This window comes from Zingiber officinale, chromosome 2A (genome assembly GCF_018446385.1).
Source record: "Zingiber officinale cultivar Zhangliang chromosome 2A, Zo_v1.1, whole genome shotgun sequence".
NCBI classification, from domain to species: domain Eukaryota; kingdom Viridiplantae; phylum Streptophyta; class Magnoliopsida; order Zingiberales; family Zingiberaceae; genus Zingiber; species Zingiber officinale.
Window position 1 is genome coordinate 9,978,895 of NC_055988.1, and position 23,340 is coordinate 10,002,234.

Sequence of the window (23,340 nt, forward strand, 5' to 3'; positions counted from 1 at the left end):
CAGGGAATATTCTCTTTGCAGCCTGTATAATAGATGCTTCCATTTCACAATCTACATGCATAATCGACCAATACGATTTAATTAGGAAAGGTGGTAGGATTCAGTATGGTTGGCTTTATTTTAGTAACATATCTCGATATTCGTGTTAGGAGAAACAACAATATATAAAGGGTCCCTTCTTCCCACGCAAGTAAGTTCTTCCATTGCTCTTGATTGTCTTCCATTAGTGTTCTTGAATCGCAATTACCGAGCCTCCCCATTTGACGTGTGACTGCATCGAGACCTCTTCCTAGCCCATCTATTGACATTTTCCTCTCCCTTTGCTCTCTTTGACATGGCGGGGCCGCTCGTGGCATGGAACTCCTCCAAGTTGAGGTTCTCTCGTGATCAGTTGGTAAGACACATCACCAACTATCCATCTTCACTGACTGCATACAGGAACAAACTAGTTTCTACAATTGTAGAAGCTGACATCTATTTTCTATTTCAACAAGCAAAATAAATTATTAAAACTCCATAACACTTATTACATTTCAAATGAATATTATTTGGTACATATTAATTTCGACCATAATGACTTTATATTATTTTGATTTTATTTTTCTATAACCTAATTAAAATAATATTTCAACAATATTCATTACATTTCAAATAAATATAATTTAATCATAATAAAATATGTAAAAGTTAGAATGTAGTTTCTACAATATATAATAACTCCCCACTAGCTTTTACACTTTAGAATCCTACTTAATTCAAAGATATTTTTAAGATAAAATTATGAGAGATACACTCTTGATTTCTTTCCAAAAAAAAAAAAAAAATACTAATATGATGTTTCTATTAAATTAGGGTGTCATTTTGATTTTTGCTCAAAGATATTTTAGATAGGAAATTATATATAAGATATTATTTTAATAATTTTTAAAGAAAATGAAGAACTTTTTTATGACAATAATAACAAGAGGTGAATTTTCAATTTTTTTCCTTTATATTTTGTTGTGGTATACGATGTAATGATGTACAAGTATTACAATTATATGTATTACAGATGACTTTTGGTATGTATTTATTAAAAATAAATATATTTGTTATATATAACGGATCAGGATCCGGTAACAAATCGGCGACCGCTTTAAAAGGTCCGGCGAGAAGAATACTCGCGAACGACGTTCGATGGCGTTCTCTTTACGCTTGCTCCTCGCCCTTCTCCTCTCTTGCAGTCTCCTCCTTCCGACCTCGCTGGCCGATGAAACCTTCGACGTCCGCCGCCATCTCTCCACCGTCACCAGGTCCCTACTCTCTGGCCGGAATCGAAGCCTAATTTCATCATTTATTGGCTTTTAATGTAGATGTTTTCAGAATCGTTTGATTCACCATTCGATGTGTGACATTTCAATCAATGGAATCTTCATAGGATGATAAGATCGAGTAACATTTCCTGATCTATTGAACCATAGAAATCAATCCCCAAACACCTAATATTCAGTAAGGAAAAAGCTAAAATCGTCATTCATGAGTGGTTAAGGTAACTGGAAATTTGTTGTATCTTTAGGTATGAATCTGAAAATCTGAATTCATTCGAAAGTGCATGCATGATCCATGAGACTACAATAACTATCTTCTAAGATGGCTACCGCAACTTTATTATACAACGTGGATCTGATTTGCAGAGGGCAGTCATGCTTCGACTACTTCTAGATTTCCTTGTACTATTTCATTGCCCTTGTCCCCATTCGTTAGAAACTATGAACTCTTAAAAGTCAGGAAAACTATCAGATTTTGGAATTGCAAATAACGTGAGATGTGGACTGTAGTATTTATTTTGTCAAGGACTTTTTCTAGTGATTCAATATCCCTGTTATGTCCTTAAGTTTGTGCAGATGCATATGAACGGACCAGAAATGATCAAGTCAGTGACTTTGCAAGAACTCAGACAACTAGGATTAGTTTATCTTTTAATGCTAATTAAAAAATTTCTAATTGCAGATATGAGATTGCAAGAGAGGCTAGTGATGTGGATGTTTCATCCTCTGCTATACCTGATGGATGTGAACCAGTCCACTTGAATCTTGTGGTAATGTTATGCATAAGTTGGCTTTTTTGTTATTGTAAATTCTCTTTAGCATCAGAAATGGTCGGGTGTTTTGCTAGTTAAATTAGAAATACTACCTCCATAATTTCTAATAAAACAGGTTTAACGCCTGCCAAAGTAGGCTTCTATTATGCCCTATTTTTGTAGCAAGAGTTAGAATAAATAAATGTGAATGGTTCATATTCCCAATGTACGTACAATAACCTGTAAGACCGATAGGTTCGATAGAGGGGGGGGGGGTGAATATCGATTCGAAAATATAGAGTATTAGCGCAGCGGAAAAGTAAAGTAGACACAGTTGTTTTTTACTTCGTTCGGAGCCTGTAACGACTCCTACTCGAAGGCCCGTGGTCCTTGACCACTTTCGTTGGGCAATCACTAGCAATTCGATAATAATTACAAAATGAATACAGGAAATGCTTAATGAAACAAAGTAATACCGACAAGAAAATTAACCAAAAACGAAGAAGCACTTTGTCGGAGCTTTGTTAGCGTCGCAGGAACGTAGAGCAGCGGGACCAGCAGTCGAAAGTTCTCAGTCGATGATTGATTCTGAATCTTCTGCCTGAGGCTTCTTTTATATGCTGTCCCGGGCGCCTGGATCCCTTCCGGGCGCCTGGAATGTGACGTAGCTGCACAAACCATGATGCTCCACGTGGCGACGACTCGGCTGGATGAAATTTGCCTTCCGGGCGCCCGGACCCCTCTTCTCCAGAAAGTCCTTCTCCTGCAAGAAAAGGTTAGTCCGAGGCAAATGACCCTGCAGCAAAAGAATGTTAGCACAGTTTTATAGATGAGAAAAAGTATGACTTAGATTCCGTCTTTCCGAGACCGGAATCTAGTCACGATCTCGACTTAGATATCCGAAATGGATCTAAGCCGGATCGACGCCTAATGTCCCCTTCCCGGAACGCGTCCTCACAGTCACTCCCTCCAGTGACTTACCTCACTTACCGCCAGACGTCCGGTCAGCCTTGGACTTCTCGCCAGCGTCCGGTCGGCCGTCGACCGCTTGACTTCGCCACTATCCGGTCACCGTCGACCTAGTGGACTTCTCGCCAGCATCCGGTCACCCCGTCGACCCGCTTGGACTTCAATCCGGTCAGCCCGTCGACCGCTTGGACTTCTCGCCACTATCCGGCACGTCGACCTAGCTGGACTTTTCCCGCACACTTAAAGTCATCAACAATAAACCTAACTTAACCTGATTGTCATTCATCAAAACTCGAGTTAGATCATTGCTAACCGCACCAACAATCTCCCTTTTGATGGAATGACAAGGAGGTTAAGTTAGTGAAAAAATACGCAAGAATCAAGCATGATTTTTAAGGTTTAAGTTAGTTTTTTTTTTTTTAAGTTTGCATTAAGTTGCTCTAACTTAACCAACCTAACCCTCCCTTCGCATACATCAAAAACCGAGGGTAAACAAACATAGTGAGAATTACTGAAAACAATAAGACTTTGAAAAATAACCGAGTTTTTAAATCCAAGAAAAGATCAGATTAACTTTGAAATGCTACTTAAACATAAGTTTTCAAAACCGAAATTCCAAAACTAAGTTTGAAAGGTCTATTTTTCAAAACTAATTGAAATTTATTTTTCAACACTAGGTGTTTAAGATTCAATTTTCAAAATCAAGGAAACTAATATTGAGAAAGCTCAATTTATCTTTCAAATTAAGTAAGATTAAGTTTAAATCTTTACTTTTAGTTTTCAAGGGTGTATTAAAATATGTTTTTCAAAATCAAATTTTTCAAAGTTTAAAAATATTAGATTCAAAATCATGGTTTAAAATACTTGAAAGGTTAAACAAATTTTGTGAGTTTAAAATTTTCACAATTTTAAACAGATTATTAAACTTTGATTTTCAAAATTAAGTTTAAAACTCAATTTGTAAAACTAAATAGTTATATTTCTCCCCCTGAATTTGATACCTATCTTCAACCAGCTGTCTAACCAATTAGGTACTAACTAACTATCAGAAGACAGTAGTTTTCACTAGGTTAGTCAGATTAAGTTAATTGTAATCAGTCAGTGTTTGACTTGACTGATGAACTTTAATCTGATTAATATTTGATTTGTATTTAACGTCCGGACTTATACTGATGCACTGAAATAAGCATCTTAAGTCCAGACAGATGGCCTATGCATCTCACCCCTTTCTATGTTTGTCAAACACAAGCAAGGTAATCCTAGGGTGTTGGTGAGATGATCAAGAACTCAACCTATGGGTACATGCTTTCTAAGGATGTAAACCTAGTCTAAGGCCAAAACTGTTTTTGAAAGTCTAAAATGGAAATTTTGAAAGCACACAAGTTTAGCCTATAAGTTGATAAAATCATTTTTGAAAGGATTTTTGAAATTTCCTAGTCTATTGAGCACATCCCTAATTGTCGTCGTAAGTTGCTAAATTCACTTTCAGGGAGTGGTTTTGTAAAAATGTCAGCTAAATTTGATTTAGACTCAATGTACTTGAGTTCAATATCACCTTTAGTAACATGATCCCTGATGAAGTGATGCCTAACTTCAATATGTTTGGTTCTTGAATGATGTACAGGATTCTTGGTTAAGTTAATCGAACTTATATTATCAATTAATACTTTTACATTTGTGATATTTAAGTTGAAATCTTTTAGAGTATGCATCATCCATAATATTTGTGCAACACACTCGCCTATAGCTATGTATTCTGACTCAGTTGTAGATAGTGCAACACAGTGTTGCTTTCTACTAAACCAGCTGACAAGGGATGGACCAAGTAGTTGGCATCCACCACTTGTGCTTTTGCGGTCTAATTTGCATCCAGCATAATCTGAATCAGAATATCCTATTAATTCAAAGTTGTTGGTCCTAGGATACCAAATACCTACATTTGTGGTTCCCTTTAGGTATCTAAAGATTCTTTTGACTTGAGTCAAATGAGATTCTTTAGCACAGGTTTGGTATCGAGCACACATACTAACTGCAAATAAAATGTCAGGTCGGCTTGCAGTTAAGTAAAGTAGACTACCTATCGCGCTCCGATAATGTTTTAAGTCTACTGATTTTCCATTAGGATCCTCATCTAGGATTGTGTTTACGGCCATAGGTGTTTTTATTTCTTTAGTATTTTCCATTCCAAATTTTCTAAGTAAGTCCTTAGTATATTTTTGTTGATAAATATAATTTCCTTCATTTGTTTGTTTGACTTGTAACCCTAGAAAATAAGTTAATTTTCCTACCAGACTCATTTCGAATTCGTGTTCCATTAGGTTTGTAAATTCGTCTAAAAATTCTGAATTGGTTGAACCAAAGATGATATCATCTACATAAATTTGAGCTATAAAAATATCTTCTTTTATTGATTTCACAAATAGTGTTGGGTCAATTTGACCTTGATTGAACCCTTTAGAAGTTAAGTAAGAGGTTAGTCTTTCATACCATGCCCTAGGTGCCTGTTTAAGTCCGTATAATGCCTTTTTTAATTTGTAGACATAATCAGGGTGTTCTAGGCTTTCATAACCTGGCGGCTGACCTACATACACTTCTTCTTTTATCAATCCATTAAGAAAGGCAGACTTGACATCCATTTGGTATAGTTTGAATCCTTTATGGGCTGCATAGCTTAGTAACATTCTAATGGACTCTAGTCTAGCTACCGGGGCATAAGTTTCATCGTAGTCAAGACCTTCAACTTGACTGAACCCTTTGGCAACTAACCTGGCCTTATTCCTAGTAATTTCTCCAGTTTCACTTAATTTGTTTCGAAATACCCATTTGGTTTCTATTATTTTCTTATCGGTAGGTGGAGGTACTAGGTCCCAAACTTCATTGCGCTCAAATTGAGCTAATTCTTCTTGCATAGCTATGACCCAGTCTGGGTCAAGTAGAGATTCAGCTACAGTTTTGGGTTCAATATTTGAGATTAACGAGATTTGACTTAGGTTTCTGAAAGATGACCTAGTTTGAACCCTCAGGTCTGGGTCACCAATTATTTGATTGGTAGGATGGTTTGGGTTGACTCTTATGGTTCTAGGCGGTTGACTTTCTTGTAGTTGTTCTTCTTCTTCATGAATTTGGGTTTGGTTTGTTCCCTCAGAATTGATATGTTCGTGAACAGAGTCAACTGGTTGTAGTTGGGCTTGTTCTAGGTTTTGATTGGATTCTTTGAATTTTACATTGGTGGTTTCTTCAATTCTTAAAGTGACTTTATTATAAATTCTGTAGCCCCTGCTATTTAGAGAGTAACCTAGAAAAATTCCATTTTCTATTTTGGAAGTGAATTTGCCTAAGTGTTCTCTAGTATTTAGGATGAAGGCTGGGCAACCAAATACCCTAAAGTATTTTATATTAGGTCGCTTGTTGTAAAATATTTCAAAAAATGTTTTATTGTGGTTTTTGTTTAGTGTTATTCGGTTTTGTACATAGCATGCTGTGCTCACAGCTTCTGCCCAAAAATATTTAGGTAAGTTGTATTCATTTAGCATAGTTCTAGATGCTTCAAGTAAGGTTCTATTTTTTCTTTCTACAATTCCATTTTGTTGAGGAGTTTTAGGGCAAGAAAATTCATGATGGTAGCCATTTTCAAGGCAAAATTTATCAAAATTATGATTTTTGAATTCTCCTCCATTATCACTTCTGATTCTTTTAATTTTTATGCCTTTTTCATTTTCAATTTGTTTGCAGAAATTCGTAAAAATTTCAAAGGTTTCATCTTTATGTTTTAAGAATTTGACCCAAGTGAACCTAGAATAGTCGTCTATTATAACTAAACAGTACAGACTTCCATTTATTGATTTGACCCCGTGGGAGTCAAATAAATCTAAGTGTAAAAGCTCTAGGACTGAGTTGGTTTGGGATTCATTAATTGGTTTGTGGGTAGATTTTGTTTGTTTGCCTTGTTGACAAGCATTACATATTGTTGAATCTAAGTTAGGTAATTTCGATAAGCCTCTAACTAGACCGTTTAATTTACTTATGTTTCTGAAATGGGTGTGTGACATTCTTCTGTGCCATAACCAGGTTTCTTCTTTTTGCGTTAAATAACACTTGACTGAAGAAGTGGTTAAGTTGATGGCATAGATATTGTCTTTCCTAAAGCCTTTTAGGCTTATAGTTGGATTATCTAGATGTTTGATTAAACATTCTGTGGATAGAAATTTTACCTTATACCTAGTGTCACACAATTGACTTATACTCAGAAGATTGTATTTAAAATTTTCAACAAGTAGAACATTTGAAATTATGAAATCTATGTTTAATTCAATATTACCTATACCAATTACCTTGAGTTTACCGTTGTTTCCAAAGGCAACTGTTCCTAGGCTTTTGTAGGTTAATTGAGTGAACTTGGTGTGATCTCCAGTCATATGTTTGGAGCAACCACTGTCCAAAATCCACTTGGTTTCCTACAACAAGTAGGATTTATGTTAGTTTATCAATTTTTTAATCAATCATTACTTAAGTTAAGTTAAAATTTTTGAAAATGATTTTTAAGTTTTAAAATTAAAATTTTTGAAATTAATTTTTAAGTTTAAGAATTTTGAAAATAATTTTTAAGTTTTAAACTTAAAATTAGCCTAATTCATCTCACCCGATCTATATTATCAATCAGGGAATCTTATGATTTTGTGAGATGAAATTGGTTTGATTACAGACTTTTGGTTTAACTTGTGTTAGATTCAGATTTAGTTTTGGTTTCCACAAATAGGCATTCTTCGGATAAACTTCTAAGCTTGGTGAGTCACAGGGACATCATTAGAAGTAACCAACCTTTCGAAGTTTTCCGAATAGTCCTATCCACGGAACTTAGTACTAAATCTTGGTCTAACTGGTTAGGATTCGTTTAAGGGTAGCTTCGGTCAGTTCCACTTGGCCAAATGCACCAGATCGAAGCCATATCTTTCTAGACATGCGATGCCCAAGCTTCCCTAACGTACTATCATCCAAAAACTTCACCAGTACCATGAGTCAAGTTAACCTCGGTCTCTTTTTAACTAATCCTGATTACCCTGTCGGGTATGTTAGTTTTGGAGGTGCCAGCTATTCTGGAGCCTCCCCCTGAATTATTGGCCATTAATTTAGATTTTGGGTTTGTGTCGATTCTTTTTATAGTTATAATCAACTTGGTGATAGTCTAAATTTTGTTGAGTTTTGAATTTTGATTTTAAGTTAAATTTATTTTTTAGTTTTTGATCTGATTTATTCAAGTTTATATAATGTATTTTATCTTTAGGTATATAGAATTGATTAAGTCCTACTTGCGTGGTTAAGCACGCTTTCGGGACCCAAGCTTGTTTAGTTGCTTTGTGTTGGGTTAATAATGATTTAAAGGTTTTGTTTGATTTTGACTTATATCCAAGCCCGGTTTTATTATAGCATGCCTTTTGGTTATTTAGAATTAAATCTAAATTTTTAGATCTTGTTGTGAATTTTTCCAACAATTCTTTTAACTTATTAATTTCACTTTTTAATGATAAATTCTCCTCCTCAAGTGTTCGGTCTTGAGTTGAATTCGAATTTTTTAATTGTTCCTTGAGGTTTTGATTTTCCTCAAGAAGCGATTTATTTTCATTTTCCAATTTAACTAATTTTTTATTTAAACACGAGATAATTCTAAAGAATTTATGATTTAAGTTTCGGTATACCTCTTCGGAACCTTCGGAAACGAGTGCGGACTCGTGGCTCGATTCGGGTTCGGACCCGTCTTCCGATTCCTCTGATTCGTCTTCCGTTTCAGCTTCGCGAGCCATCAGCGCGAGGTGACTTTGGTGCTTTTGCCTTTCTCCCTCCGATTCGTCTGAGGAGGAATCGTCCCATGTTGCTTTGAGGGCTTTCTTCTTTGTTGACTTTGGTTTGTCAAGTTTCAATCTTGGGCATTCGTTCTTGTAGTGCCCCTTTTTGTTGCATCCGAAACATGTGACATTTCTTGAGTCGGTTGGCGAACTGATCTTCTGAAGATCCTGTTTGCTGAAGTTTCTCTTTTTCCTGGTTTTCCTTACCAGGTTCACCAGGTGTTCTTCGTCTTCAGAGTCTTGATCGGAATCTTCTTCAGATTCGGGTTTGTTCTTCTTTTCTTTAGAGGAACCTGCAATTAAAGCTACACCTTTCTCGACCCCGGCGTTAGTTTGCTCATGAAGTTCTAATTCACAAAAGAGTTCATCCAATTTTAATTTAGATAAATTTTTTGAAATTTTGTAGGCATCTACAATTGATGCCCACAAATTATTTCGTGGAAAAGCATTTAACGCGTACCTTATTAAGTCTCGGTTCTCCATTTGGTGTCCTATCGCGTGGAGACCGTTGAGGATATCTTTGATCCTCGCGTGGAGTTGACTTGCCGTTTCTCCTTCCTGCATTTTTATATTAAAAATTTTATTTAACAGCAAATCTCTTTTTGTTACCTTCGCGTCGCTTGTTCCTTCGTGCAGCTCGATCAGTTTATCCCAGAGCTCCTTAGCGTTTTCATGCGGTCCGACCCGGTTCAGTTCTTCTCGTGTTAGTCCGCAGTGTAGAGTGTTGATGGCTTTGTTTTCAATTGATGCCTTTTTCTTTAAATCATTTGTCCATTCTTCAGGGTCTATTATTTTCCCGGAGTTGTCTACTGGAATTTTATAAGCCTTTGTGACGCTCATCCATTGGTCGTAGTCTGTCTTCATGTAGACCTCCATTCTTCTCTTCCAGTACGAAAAATCATCCCCGTTGAATAGGGGAGGACGAACTGTGCTGAAGCCTTCTTGTTGAGACATCTTATCCTGCACACACTAAATTAACTAGAAAAAATTCCAAGACTTCGTCTTGGATTAGTAGTGCGGGAAAAAATAGAAACTCTAAGTGTAACGAAAAAAATCTTCCAAAACGATAATAATATCAGTTTGGAGTTAGAAAATATTTCACCCCCTGTCTGATTGGTGGTTGCACCAAATCAGAGCGATACCTGCTCTGATACCACTTGTAAGACCGATAGGTTCGATAGAGGGGGGGTGAATATCGATTCGAAAATATAGAGTATTAGCGCAGCGGAAAAGTAAAGTAGACACAGTTGTTTTTTACGGAGCCTGTGACGACTCCTACTCGAAGGCCCGTGGTCCTTGACCACTTTCGTTGGGCAATCACTAGCAATTCGATAATAATTACAAAATGAATACAGGAAATGCTTAATGAAACAAAGTAATACCGACAAGAAAATTAACCAAAAACGAAGAAGCACTTTGTCGGAGCTTTGTTAGCGTCGCAGGAACGTAGAGCAGCGGGACCAGCAGTCGAAAGTTCTCAGTAGATAATTGATTCTGAAGCTTCTGCCTGGGGCTTCTTTTATATGCTGTCCCGGGCGCCTGGATCCCTTCCGGGCGCCTGGAATGTGACGTAGCTGCACAAACCATGATGCTCCACGTGGCGACGACTCGGCTGGATGAAATTTGCCTTCCGGGCGCCCGGATCCCTTCCGGGCGCCCGGACCTCCGGGCGCCCGGATCCCCTCCGGGCGCCCGGACCCCTCTTCTCCAGAAAGTCCTTCTCCTGCAAGAAAAGGTTAGTCCGAGGCAAATGTACCCTGCAGCAAAAGAATGTTAGCACAGTTTTATAGATGAGAAAAAGTATGACTTAGATTCCGTCTTTCCGAGATCGGAATCTAGTCACGATCTCGACTTAGATATCCGAAATGGATCTAAGCCGGATCGACGCCTAATGTTCCCTACCTGGGAACGCGTCCTCGCAGTCACTCCCCTCCAGTGACTTACCTCACTTACCTGCCAGACGTCCGGTCAGCCCGTCGACCCGTCTGGACTTCTCGCCAAGCGTCCGGTCAGCCCGTCGACCCGCTTGGACTTCTCGCCAGCTATCCGGTCAGCCCGTCGACCTAGCTGGACTTCTCGCCAGCTATCCGGTCAGCCCGTCGACCTAGCTGGACTTCTCGCCAAGCGTCCGGTCAGCCCGTCGACCCGCTTGGACTTCTCGCCAGCTATCCGGTCAGCCCGTCGACCTAGCTGGACTTTTCCTGCACACTTGATAAAAGTCTCAGACAACAACAAACCTAACTTAACCTGATTTGTCATTCATCAAAACCTGAGTTAGACCGTTAGTGCTAACCGCACCAACATAACCATGTTCCATTGTCAAAGTACAATGTTTCACTAGATATGCATGGTCCGTTGCTGACTTGTTCAGTAGGACATCATGAGTAGATAGATATTGGCTCCAGGGATTGCAATTAGATCAGATAAGATTGTAGAATTTGGCAATAGAAAAGTATTGTACTCTTCAATGAGATAACCATTGCATTACATGGGTATATGCATATTCATTGTAAAATCTTAAACCTAAACGTACTACTGAACTGAATTGACTACATCTAATATCTAGTTAACCCAACGTCTTCAACAATCCACTTCAAGCTGCAACATAAAGTCATAAACATTTATACTATCTATCTTCAGTTTGTTAGAACTAAAAATATCAATTAAAGCATGATCATAATGAATTGAAAATATAATATTCACATGCAAACAAAATAAATCTTAAGAAGTCAATGAAGAATGCAACCTTCAATCAACAAAGCCTTGGAAATAATTGATTGATCTTGTTGTAGCAATGATCCTTTCAACCTAAGATCAATAGACATCCAACAATGCCATTGACCTCAAATCAACACTGATGAAAATAAAGGGAAGAGAACGGATAGAGAGAGATATGAGTAATTAATCTTTCAAGTGAGCTTCTTCTTGAAGTGACAATTATATCAACATATTAACTGATAGAAAAAGAAATACACTCTAGGGTGTTAAGGAAGAACAACATAAAAGGTTGGCTGGAATTTGTGGATGGAAGAGGAAGACATGGCTACATAATCCTCACAACATGACCAAAAGAAGGTGAGTGTAGACAGTAGAAGAATAGATGTGGAGGAATTGAAAGTAGACATAGAAGATATATCTAATGGAACAAAATGCACAAGAAGTAGATTTCGATCACAATGGACAAAATTTGGGAATTGGAAAATACTCCCTCGGATGAGTGATGATGGGAGCTAGAGTTACATTCTTGATGAGCCAAACTAGACAAGAAGAGTTTGGCACACTTCCCAAACCATGAGAACTATGCAACATCTCACACATCCTTGCAAGCTTTTTTAGAATCGCTAGCCCCAACTCATCTACACTATAATGAGTGAAGTAGAAGTTGATGTGCGCCATGAGAACAATACAACATCACTTTCATCCCTAAAATCTTTCTTACAATCACTAGCCCCCCAACTCATCTACACTTGAATGAGTGCAGTAGGAGTTGATGTGTGGATTTCTAATGCCTAGGCTTGCTCCTTAGGTTTTCCATGAGATGGCATTGTAATTTAAAGATGGCCACATCCATTTCAAGGATTTCCAACTGAAACTACATATGAGACAATGGCATTATGATCATGTGGAGGAGGGATTGAGGCTTAGATTTCTTGGGAAGATGGTGACAATAACATCCCTTCGAGAGGCCTATATCTTTTGGAAAAATCCCAATCTTTAAAGCTTGGCTCTAGGATGATGTAGAATTTAGGGATAGGTAAATACTATGTCGCGTAATGAAATAATCATGTACATGGGTATACATAGACCCATGAAAAAATCCTAAACATATCAATGTGGGACTAAACCCACTACACTTGATATCTAATTAACCCAGTATTTTCAACAAGGCTGAAACCAGTTGGTTATTTCTGCTTAAGTGATTCGAGTGTTGTAGATGAATATGCCATCCAAAATGACACCATGTTTAACAAAGAGGTCAAATCCAGTGCCTTATGTATTCAATTCTTTTGGATCTTTCCTTTAATGTAAAATTTCTAATTCTAGTTTTCTATTTTCCATTATTTGTTTCTTCCTCATTGCAATACAGGTTCTCTAATTGTAGTATCTGGCATATGTATCTGTTGTGGGAAAGGATGTATATCTCTGACTTGTTGAAGTTATTGTTACTTTGTAAATGTGATAATTTGTAAAAGTTTAAAACGGTTAAATAATTTTTTGGTGGCTAATTCATCATAATAAGTTGATCTTTCTTGTAGGGAATTAAACCATCATGTAGTATGTTAGGAAATGTTCATTGTACAACCTTATCCAAATATTGTCTAAGGGATCTCAATAAAAAAAAACTTTTTTCTCGATAAATTTTTAGCATTGAATGTTATTGAAAAATATAACATGCTATTTTGTTTAGAATTGAAGCTTTTTAAGTTGAAATTAGCATTTTTCTTGATATTTGTAATCAATAGGCAAGGCATGGAACCCGTTCGCCTACCAAGAAGCGAATAAAAGAGTTGGACGGATTGGCAATTCGTTTGGAAGCCCTTGTCACTGATGCTAAGCAAATACTAGAAGAGGATGCTTTGCAGAAAATTCCAACCTGGTTATGGGGATGGCAATCTCCATGGAAAGGTCGAGGGAAAGGCGGAGAACTAATTAGCAAGGGGGAAGTTGAACTGTATCAGCTAGGAGTTCGCATAAGAGACAGATTTCCAACACTTTTTGGGGAAGAGTATCATCCTGATACCTACCACATAAGGGCAACCCAGGTTATCTATTTATTCACTTTGTATCATCTTCCTGACTCACATGATGCTCCATTTCCTGTTTTAATATTACAAAAGCTTGTGTTAAGGGTGGTGATAAGTCTGTTGATTATTCATAAATTGTGATATCTAGTTATGGTGTTTCATCTTCTAGAAAACATCAACCATAAAGTGGCTTTTTCATGTATTTAAATTGATACATTTTTCTTATGTTCTCATCATTTCACATTAATCAATCACATTCATGATAAACCTCCTTGGTATATGCTATTTGCAACTAATATTGTTCGTATGAAAATGTAATTAGATTAAAATTGAAGCTTGAAATATGGAAGAAAAAAACCCTTAGAAACTAAAGATTTTAAGATAAGTAGAACAAAAAAATTGCATATAAAATTTAGTTTTAGTAAAAAGAAATAAATCAATAAAATAGTGAAGATTGATGTATCTGAAATTCTTATGAATGAGTTTTAGATATCTTGAATATATTATTCAAGAAGTAGGAAATATCGAAGAAGATATCATTAATAGGATAAAGAGTGAGAAAGCCAAATTGAAAGGAACTTCTAGAGCCCTGTATGATTATCTTGTTTCTCTTTTCTGGCTAAAAGGATAATTGGATTGCTCTACTGTAAGCATTGGGCTATTAGGAAGCAAAGTTAATCTAGTAAGATAAAGATACTAAAGTGGATGTATTGAGTTACTAAGAATAAAATAAAAAATAAAATATTTGAAAGCAATTAGGTGCAGTTTCACTAGATGATAAAATGAGAAAATAGATTATAATGTATTATCAAAGCCGATCAATATATTTGATAACTAGAAGTGCTAAATCTATTGGAATTGAAGTTGTAAATGGTAGAAGGAGACCAAAAAATATTAATGAATTCAAAAAATTTATTTAATGAATTTTAATATTATTAGTAACATATCTTTGCATACAACGAAGGATAAGATTCATGCAACCAACTAAAAATAGTTATCACCAATACAGTTTGATGATGAAGGTTTAAACGATAACATATATTGATGTATAGGTTAATAGTGAAGTGTTTTTCCCATCCTCAAATTAACTTAACAAAATGGAGATTAACATAAGAAAACTGGTATTACAAAGGTGTGGTACACCATTGAAAAGGTTTAACGTGTACTATACATAATATTTGTACAACTTCTAAGTAGGATTGGCTGAATCACTATTCATCTGGCCAACACTTCAATGAGATGCATTATTAGTCATCCAAAGCAAAAATATGTTGGTTAAAATTCTGTCTTCAAGAGTTTTACAACTATAGAGAGAGACTGTAATAATAGTTCAAGAGTTTGCAAAAATATGTTGGTTAAAATTCTGTCCTAAAAAAAAAAATCCTTTAAATTTTAATAAGATTTCCACTCCCTTGATTAAAGCAATGGATGTGTTGAAGAGGTTATTAGCAAATTCCTTAAGAACAAGTTAAATTAGTAAAATAAATAGCTTTAGGCTCATGTAGAAGGTAATCCATAAGTTTTCTTAACTACAGAATAAGTTCAAACGAGTGTTGAAATCTCGTTTCAAGTAGGCGTTTTAGTTCTCAATTGGAATAAGATGTTATGGTGCCTTGGTAGGCATGCCAATGAGTGGTGCCGAAGACACCTAGGAGGAAGAATGAATCGAGGAGGAGAAGAGTAAGAAAATTGAAGAAGGAAGAAGAGAAGAGACGGTATCAAATCCTAGCCCTTGTCGTGGTCACTTCATGTCACTTGTGGAAGCCTTGTGCTAAAGCTCTGATGTTGTCACGGTTGTCGCAGCGATCACAAACCTTTCTAAAGTGTTGCTTGTGGGTTCTAATGTTGTTGTGGCCATCGCCATCATCATAGAAGCCTAATGTGATAGCTGTGATGTTGTTGCAATGGTTATAGTGGTTGTGTTGGTTTTTACTTCTCAAACAATTTCACTTGATAGTCAGTAGGCACAAAGAAGTTTTTAGCCCGCGTGCAGATTGGCATGGAATGAATGTTTAAGCATTGGATTCAAATGTGCATGTTTTATACTTATATGTTATATGGAGTTATTGGTTCCGTTCTTATGAATACCATTCATGTGAGTCGAATAATGTTGTTCAACAAATGAGACAAGTTTATGACATCCTATTTTGAATCTAACTTCCTATTTCAGTGCTATGATAGAATTTTTTTACTGCTTTCCGACAATTTGGCATAGATTTATCCAACTTATATTTTATCATGAGCTGTATGACTGTTGATTCTTGTAAAGTATGTTTATGTTATATTCTGTTCAATTTGACAAATTTCCCTAATGAATCAGGTCCCTCGAGCATCAGCTAGTGCTGTGGCATTTGGCATGGGGATGTTTTCTGGGAAAGGCAGTCTAGGACCTGGGCAACATCGGGCCTTTTCTATTGTCAGTGAGAGTCGAGCTAGCGATTTGCATCTACGGTTTTATGATACTTGCGAAACATACAAGGTGCAATAGATCTCACTGCATCTATTGTCATGTATAAAACAATTAATCTTGCTCTAAGAAGAAACCTTGTGTTATGTTAAATCTCTACAAGCTATAACTAGGACATGTGATGATATCATTAAAATTCTCTCTGGGTTGCAAATAGATTTGGATGAAATGCATTATCAGGTACTCACATAGCACAACTAACATTTGGTTTTTTAGATGGTGATGATGGCCTTGTCACTAGATGGATTGTTGATCTTTGTTTTCTAGCTCGTTTTCATATCATGAACCTTCCTTTTCCTACTAATGGTAGCATAACTTCACTAGTTCAGTAAATAGCCTTTCAAGCTTACTTTCTTGTTATCTCTTTTCAGTTAGATTTCAGTTTCATTGTCAACAATTGACTGAGAACTATCTATATGTTTGCATGCATATTAATTCATGTTCGTTTGCATGAGCATGAATAGAACCATATAAAACTACAGATATTACCTGCTTCTATGCACACCAACCTGATAGTGATAGCTCTTTTTGCTACATTCTGTATGCAGGTTTTATGAGTTTTTGGTCAAATTGACAAATAAACAATTCAAATTTTTTTACAGATGAATGAGATACATTTATCAGTTCGAACAGTATATTTGTAATTACTGTATTATTTAATATCCTTATAATGATTTTGAAATAAATGCATGTTCCATTTTTTTTCCCTTCTGTTTGTTGTTTAACATGTGATCCATATTATAGTACATGTGACAAACAGCAAATTTGTAGGGTTCCTTGATTCATGTGTTGTGAGGCATAAGTTTCTCATGCTCTTTCTTTTCAGAAATATAGGAAAAATAAGGAGCCTGAAGTTGAAATGATGAAGGAACCTGTTATAGATCAGATTGTTTCTTCATTGATCAGTCGCTATCAATTAAATTTTACAAATCAGGATGTTAAATCCCTCTGGTTTCTCTGTAAGCAGGTAATAGATGTTCATTGTTGTTAGCTCTTGTTAGATGCTTCAAGCTTCTCATCATATTAGTTGATGTTCCTATTTGACTTGCAGGAAGCATCTGTACTGGACATAACTAATCAAGCTTGCAGCCTTTTTAATCCTTCAGAGGTATGCCCTATTTGGTTACCAGGTAGTAAAGTTGATCTGAGTTGTTGAAAAACAAAGTGGGCTTTTGTTTCATGCGATAGTATTCTCGTAGATATACAGGTTATGAAGTATGACAGCTTATTGAAAAGATAGAGGGCCAAGGTTTTCAGTTAGTGCTGTTAAATCTTGCAATAGAATGAGGTTTCATTAGGGTGGCAAATATGAGAGGAGAAAGAATTATTAGAAGGTTGGGTAGGATAGAGGAAGGATGAGTTGTGGTTTTCACAGGGATGAAGATTCAAAATACTAATACATTGTGGTACTAGCGTGGAGTTGGACAATGCCAACTTTGGTGAATCCTATATATCCTTTCACATTCAAACATTTAGTAGTTAGACCTACTTTAGTAGGCTACAAATAGTGAGGACAAAAACATTTTGATATTCATCATTTGTATTTAGCATAACTGCTTTCTAGATGACTGAGAATGCTAATTTATTCTGAAAAGAGAATTTCTCAATTATCATTATGATGATCATATTTTTGCAGTTGCCATAATTGCTTTCTAAACGACTGAGAATGCTAATTTTTTTTCCAAAAAGTGAATTTTAAAGTAGATTTTCTCAGATCTAGCTGAATCAGTGACCAATAACTCAAGTAATCAATATTTCTATACTAGCAGAAGTGTGCCCAGGAGATTGTAATTCATGGGTAATTTATATGTGTTTATTTTGGATTTCTAAAACATGGGAAAGAAATATTGTATTGCATTAGTGTGGCAATACTTTTGATCTAGACGAAAAGATATATGGGACAATGCTTATTGATGACTCCTTCATGCTCACATGAGATCTAGTGAGCAGTAGAGGATGCAGTGATTGGACTGTCTAGGTGGTGCTGATGTGGTGATGTGATTATGAGCAGAGGGAGATCTTATTTGTAGCAACAATAGATTGAGCAAACTTGAGGATGAGAAGAGAAGAGCAAGGAGGAAGAATACATTGTAGTTGAGTCATGTGCACCATCATTGTATGTGTCTTTAGATATGTGCTGAAACAAAGGCCTTTATCACAGGCATCATATTCGAAAGCATTCTACCATCTTATGTCTTTTGTTGAGGAACTATTTGATTGTTATTTGCTTGCATAGAATTTGTAGATCTACTAGATCATCTGGATCTCAATCATTCTTTCATTGTTGTTCAGTCATATAGTTATTTTAGTGCATGATTGCAGGTACTAATATACTTTTTACATGATCAGGTTTCTTTACTTGAGTGGACAGATGACTTGGAGGTATTTATGCTAAAGGGTTATGGTGAATCTGTTAATTATCGCATGGGATTACCGCTGCTTCAAGATGTTGTTCAGTCAATGGAGAAAACAATCAATTCTGAAGAAGGTAATATAAACTTAAATCGTAATCCTTCTATTTTACTGAAGCTATATATTTTCATCTTTAATATGATGACAAAGCATATTTTTTTCATAGAGAATTAACTCACTAGCAAGATTAATGTGCATCACTATGTTGGATGCCTGGATCCTAACTACTATGTAGACATTTCAGTTTCATTTCCCCTAGGATTGCGGGTAATGCATGGGCCTGAGGTGTAGGCTCCAGAATTGATTGTAAATATATTTGATCAAGAAAATAAAAATTCTGAAAGAAGGAAATTATAATGTACCAAGTCTATTACATTCATTGTGACTTTAATTTTACAATTAGGAAGATCTTGTTTGCTGTTCAACCCTGACTAAGGTGCAACCATGACAGGTTTTTGCTCTCTCAAATCCTTTCTTAAATGTAGAAAGATTTCAAGAAATTGATATGGCTCTGAAAAGTGATTATGCAAGATAACCTTTTTTGCCAAGAAAGGTTACATTTATAGACTCTAGACGAGCAATTAATGTCAGGTTTGAGAGAGCAAAAACCTGTCATAATTGACATAGATAACCTTTTTGCTCTAGATATTTCTTAAATATTAAAATAATTGACATAGATATGGCAAAAAAGGATTTGAGAGAGCAAAAACCTGTCATAATCGTATGGCCAGCTATGAACTTCTGTTGATGTCCCTGAATCTTTAAGTCTTCTTTTTTTTTTTCTCATGACATATATATATTTGCTTCACATCCATTGTGGTTCTTCCACTAGGCTCATCTTTGAGATGTCGAATTCTTTTTTGTGATTCCATGATGCCACCTGCTATTTTGTTTTACATGATAACGTAGACATTTTTTCAACATTTAACTAACTAATTTATCTTTTAATTGATTTCCAGAAATGGCTTCTGGGTCTCCTGAGAAGGCAAGACTACGCTTTGCACATGCAGAAACAGTTGTTCCTTTCACATGTTTGCTTGGACTATTTCTTGAAGAATCTGGTGAAGTTTTTATATCTGATTTTACTTTTTAAATTTATGTAAATCTCCATCCTTGCACACAAAAGTAATGCATATTGTCCATTTTCCAGAGTTTAAGCAAATTCAGAGGGAGCAACCATTAAGCCTTCCTCCATTGCCACCCAGCATAAGAAATTGGAAGGGCAGTATGATAGCACCTTTTGCTGGGAACAATATGTTGGCCTTGTACAAGTGTTCAGGCAATAATTCTAAGAATATAGTGTCCTCTGGAGACCAAAGAGCTGAGTACTTTGTGCGAGTCTTCCACAATGAAATTGCTGTTCCTTTGCCTGTAAGAAATACCTTAATCCTTTCCTTCATAACAAAAAAAAAAAAAACAAATAAACGTCATATAAAGTGACACATTTTCCTTACAGGGTTGTGGCCAGAAAGATTTTTGTCAGTTTAAGGATTTCAAGGTATGACTTAAAGATTATTTTCTACTATCTCTCGCTGCAAGCATCCTTCATTTGTTCTTTTATGGTGTTGAAACTATGCTCCTAAACCCTCTTGTCTATTTTTTTTAATAACGTCGATACCATATGTGCAGGAAAAAATTGTCAATCCTCATCTGGTGCATGATTTCAATTCTGTTTGCACCATTAAGATGAAGTTGCCAGAATCGGAGTCCGAGCCGCAAAAGCCTTGTTCATTCATGTGCAAATTGTCAAACTTACTAGGTAGAAAAACAACCAAACCAGTCAATGAGTACCAGAAAAACGAATTGTGACCTTTCTGGATACTTATGGATCTTTGCAGGCAAGGGACTTTCATCATTCACTTGATCGAAGGAGATTTGGCTGCCCGCAAAGGTTGGCTTCTTCGTGCCATCAGTTTGTAGCATCAGTTAGATTGTGAAATTTGATTTAGCTAATTTGTTGTTTCAGAGTGGAAGCACGTTGACCGCTGGCTAAAATTCTGTTTTAACTCTAATTTAGCTCTACGAAAACAATTTCATGTCTTGTACCAGCTGAGAATATACCGTTGATCCATCCCCACAATGTGTTTGATCCAACTCCACATTTATCTGGGAGCTGGTACAGCACTTTTGGCCTTGATATCTCAACTTGCACCCTTACAATAACCTAGTTACTCTTGGACTAGTGTCTTGTTATATCCCGTCTAAAAGAACCAATGTTATCACCATTATATTTTTAGTTTTGTCAAATGAGAACCTGATGAATATTTATATAATCACATTCGCATGATTCAAATGTACTTCAACTGATTGTGCTTTCAGTAAGCTTTTGTGACGGTGGTCAGACGTAAAATTGTTTTCAATTTTTAACATTCATCAGCTTTGATGTCTGTATCATCTTCAATTTGCTATCGTACTTTACTCTTAATTTCTTTTCGAAGTTTTTTGTTTCTTCTTCAAAGTTTCTTCTGCAAGGTGAAATCCATTTTCTATTGGTCCTTCTACGACTGTTTTACACTATTAGGAGGGAGTAAATTAGGAAATCAAATTAGTCATCATATGAAAGGGTAATTCTTCAGGTTTTTTTTTGAAATTTGACACTTGCTCAATTATGTAAATATGTGATGTGATGACCAACTTAATTATATCCTTCTCCTCCTTTTGTAAGGGTAGATATTTACTTTGAGGAATTCGATGGCAAAAATCGCACATGGGACACAATTGATCTACTTCCTAATCAAATTGCTAATGGAATTGCTATTGCAAATGAACTTTCTAAGTGATAAGAAACGGCGTACCCTATTGTTTGTACAAGTGTTTTGTAATGCATTTGGGTGAAATCGTTATTTTACAGGCTTTTCAGGATAGTCTCACACATTATGGAAGGGATAAATCATGGGGAAAGGGGTATTTGCCCTAGTTGGAGAAATGGAGGTCTGGCAACAGTGCTGTGTAATACATGAATGTATTATAGGATTCAAATTAAAGCAAAACTATGTTAACGATGGATGTCTGTTATTTAGACCAAGAAATAAAATTCTATATAAAGTTCTTCAGAGATAGATACCATCCAATTCTTTCGTGCTTGAATTGGGATCTCTGCAAACACTACTTGGCAATGTCAAGAGAGGGCAGAGAGGCTAAGGCGATAGTCGACGCGAGAGGCAGCAGGTATGGCGGCGATGGTTGCTCAAACATTGCTAAATGCACTTTCATAGAGCGCTCTGATCAGCGACTCTGAGCTCACCGCCATTCAAAGCATGATGTAGGTGTTCGTAGGGCTTGTAACGAGTCTAGTCGAGCTAAATTTTATGATATTAAAGTTTATTTGATAAGTAGTCATGCTTAGTCTAAAATTAATTAAATCATTGAAATGATTATTTATACTTAGCTTGATTTCTGATTATCTCCTTTTCTATTCTCTCGGGCTGATCCTCTCTAGAATGCGAGATCGGCTTCTTATCTGATGAGATCCAAGAACCTTAAGATGCAACACGAGTTATAACTAGGATCGGCTTACCGATACGATCCTCCGACACTTAAGTTAGTCATCGATTAGAGAAGGAAAAAGAAGATGATTAAAGAAGATGAAGAAGAAAACTCATGGAAAGGAGTCACATCTGTTTACTAGAATAAGAGAACCAACTTCCCTTTAACTTGTCCCTTCTAGTTTTTATATAGTTATCAGAAAAATATCTCCACGTCAGATGTTGTGCACCCCTTTACTTCGAAGATGAGCCTTCTGACAATCTATTACACCCTCCATTCATTAATTACCACATATTTACAACAAGAAGCTTTAGAGTTTATTATTAGGGAAGCTGATTTTGGTACTTGGTGGAAGTATATTTCAATGCTCGGTAGAAGTAGACTCCAATGCTTGGAGCATCCTCAGGAGAAATACATTGTGCATCGTAATTTCACCTTATTGTAGATTTACCATAGAAGTATGTATTGTAGCATACAGGAATGTGAATGCTTGAGCAATTAATCTGATTTTTTGGAGCACTATAGCTTTGCAAAACTTGTAGCAATCACTGTAGTGCCGAGAATGGGGATGTTCAGGAGAGCAATCTGGTTTGTGGAACAAGGGTACTGTAGCAGTAGTGAATGGAAATGGGGATGTTCGAGAGAGGAAATCGGTTGATGGAGCAAAGGTTTCTATAGTAGTACTGTAGCATCGAAAATGAGGATGCTCAAGAGAGAAAACTAGTTTGTTGAGCAAAGGTTACTACAACAGGTACTATAGCAGTCATTGTAGCACGCGTAAATGGGGATGCTCAGGAGAGGAAACTGATTTATGGAGCAAATGTTACCATAGCAGGTACCGTAGCGTCAGAAATGAGGATGCTCAGGAGATGACAGATGGACACTTTGACTTTGTGATATTATAGCAATGTTGATATTATTGGTGCAGCGAGACCGACAAGAGGGGGATGAATTACCTATAAAATAAAATAATTTTTCTCGATTTTTCAACTCTAATTAGTAGAATAATTATACTAAATTAAATTAATAACTAAAAAGAAGAGGTAAAGAAATTACTTGATTACAATCTAAGTGGTTGTTAATCCAAGGTAAAAGAAAACACTAAAAATCTCCTTCATTGAAAGTGAGGAAGCCTCTTACACGTTGAATTTTAAGAAAGTTGCCAAGAAATGAATACAAGAGCTGATAATTTTATACCCCTAGGTCCAGGGGTCATTTTATACCCCCTGGAAAAAGTTATCCATAGCTTGAAGGCGCCCCCCAAAGAGGTCCAAGGCGCCTTCCATCGGATAAAGTTTATCCACTGAGAATAAAACTTTATCCCTGGCTAATGGCTAGTGAAGGCGCCTTCATACTGTTCAT

At 36.3% G+C, this 23,340-nt stretch overlaps 1 protein-coding gene across 2 annotated transcripts; it reads left to right on the plus strand.

Moving 5' to 3' along the window:
• Nucleotides 1-1,134: 1,134 nt before the first annotated feature.
• On the plus strand, nucleotides 1,135-20,865 carry LOC122040676 (multiple inositol polyphosphate phosphatase 1-like). 2 transcript variants are annotated; one of them, XM_042600096.1, is made up of 13 exons: nucleotides 1,135-1,292; nucleotides 1,990-2,077; nucleotides 13,332-13,631; nucleotides 15,934-16,092; nucleotides 16,907-17,047; nucleotides 17,132-17,188; nucleotides 18,430-18,568; nucleotides 19,452-19,553; nucleotides 19,643-19,863; nucleotides 19,949-19,990; nucleotides 20,122-20,251; nucleotides 20,331-20,383; nucleotides 20,459-20,865. In XM_042600096.1, the coding sequence occupies exons 1-12, from the start codon at nucleotides 1,177-1,179 to the stop codon at nucleotides 20,354-20,356; spliced, it is 1,521 nt and encodes a 506-aa protein (XP_042456030.1). In that variant the 5' UTR covers nucleotides 1,135-1,176; the 3' UTR covers nucleotides 20,357-20,383; nucleotides 20,459-20,865. The 2 variants fall into 2 exon arrangements, 1 of the variants encoding a protein (XP_042456030.1); XR_006128691.1 differs by having other exon boundaries at nucleotides 20,122-20,383.
• The last annotated feature ends 2,475 nt before the right edge of the window (nucleotides 20,866-23,340 follow it).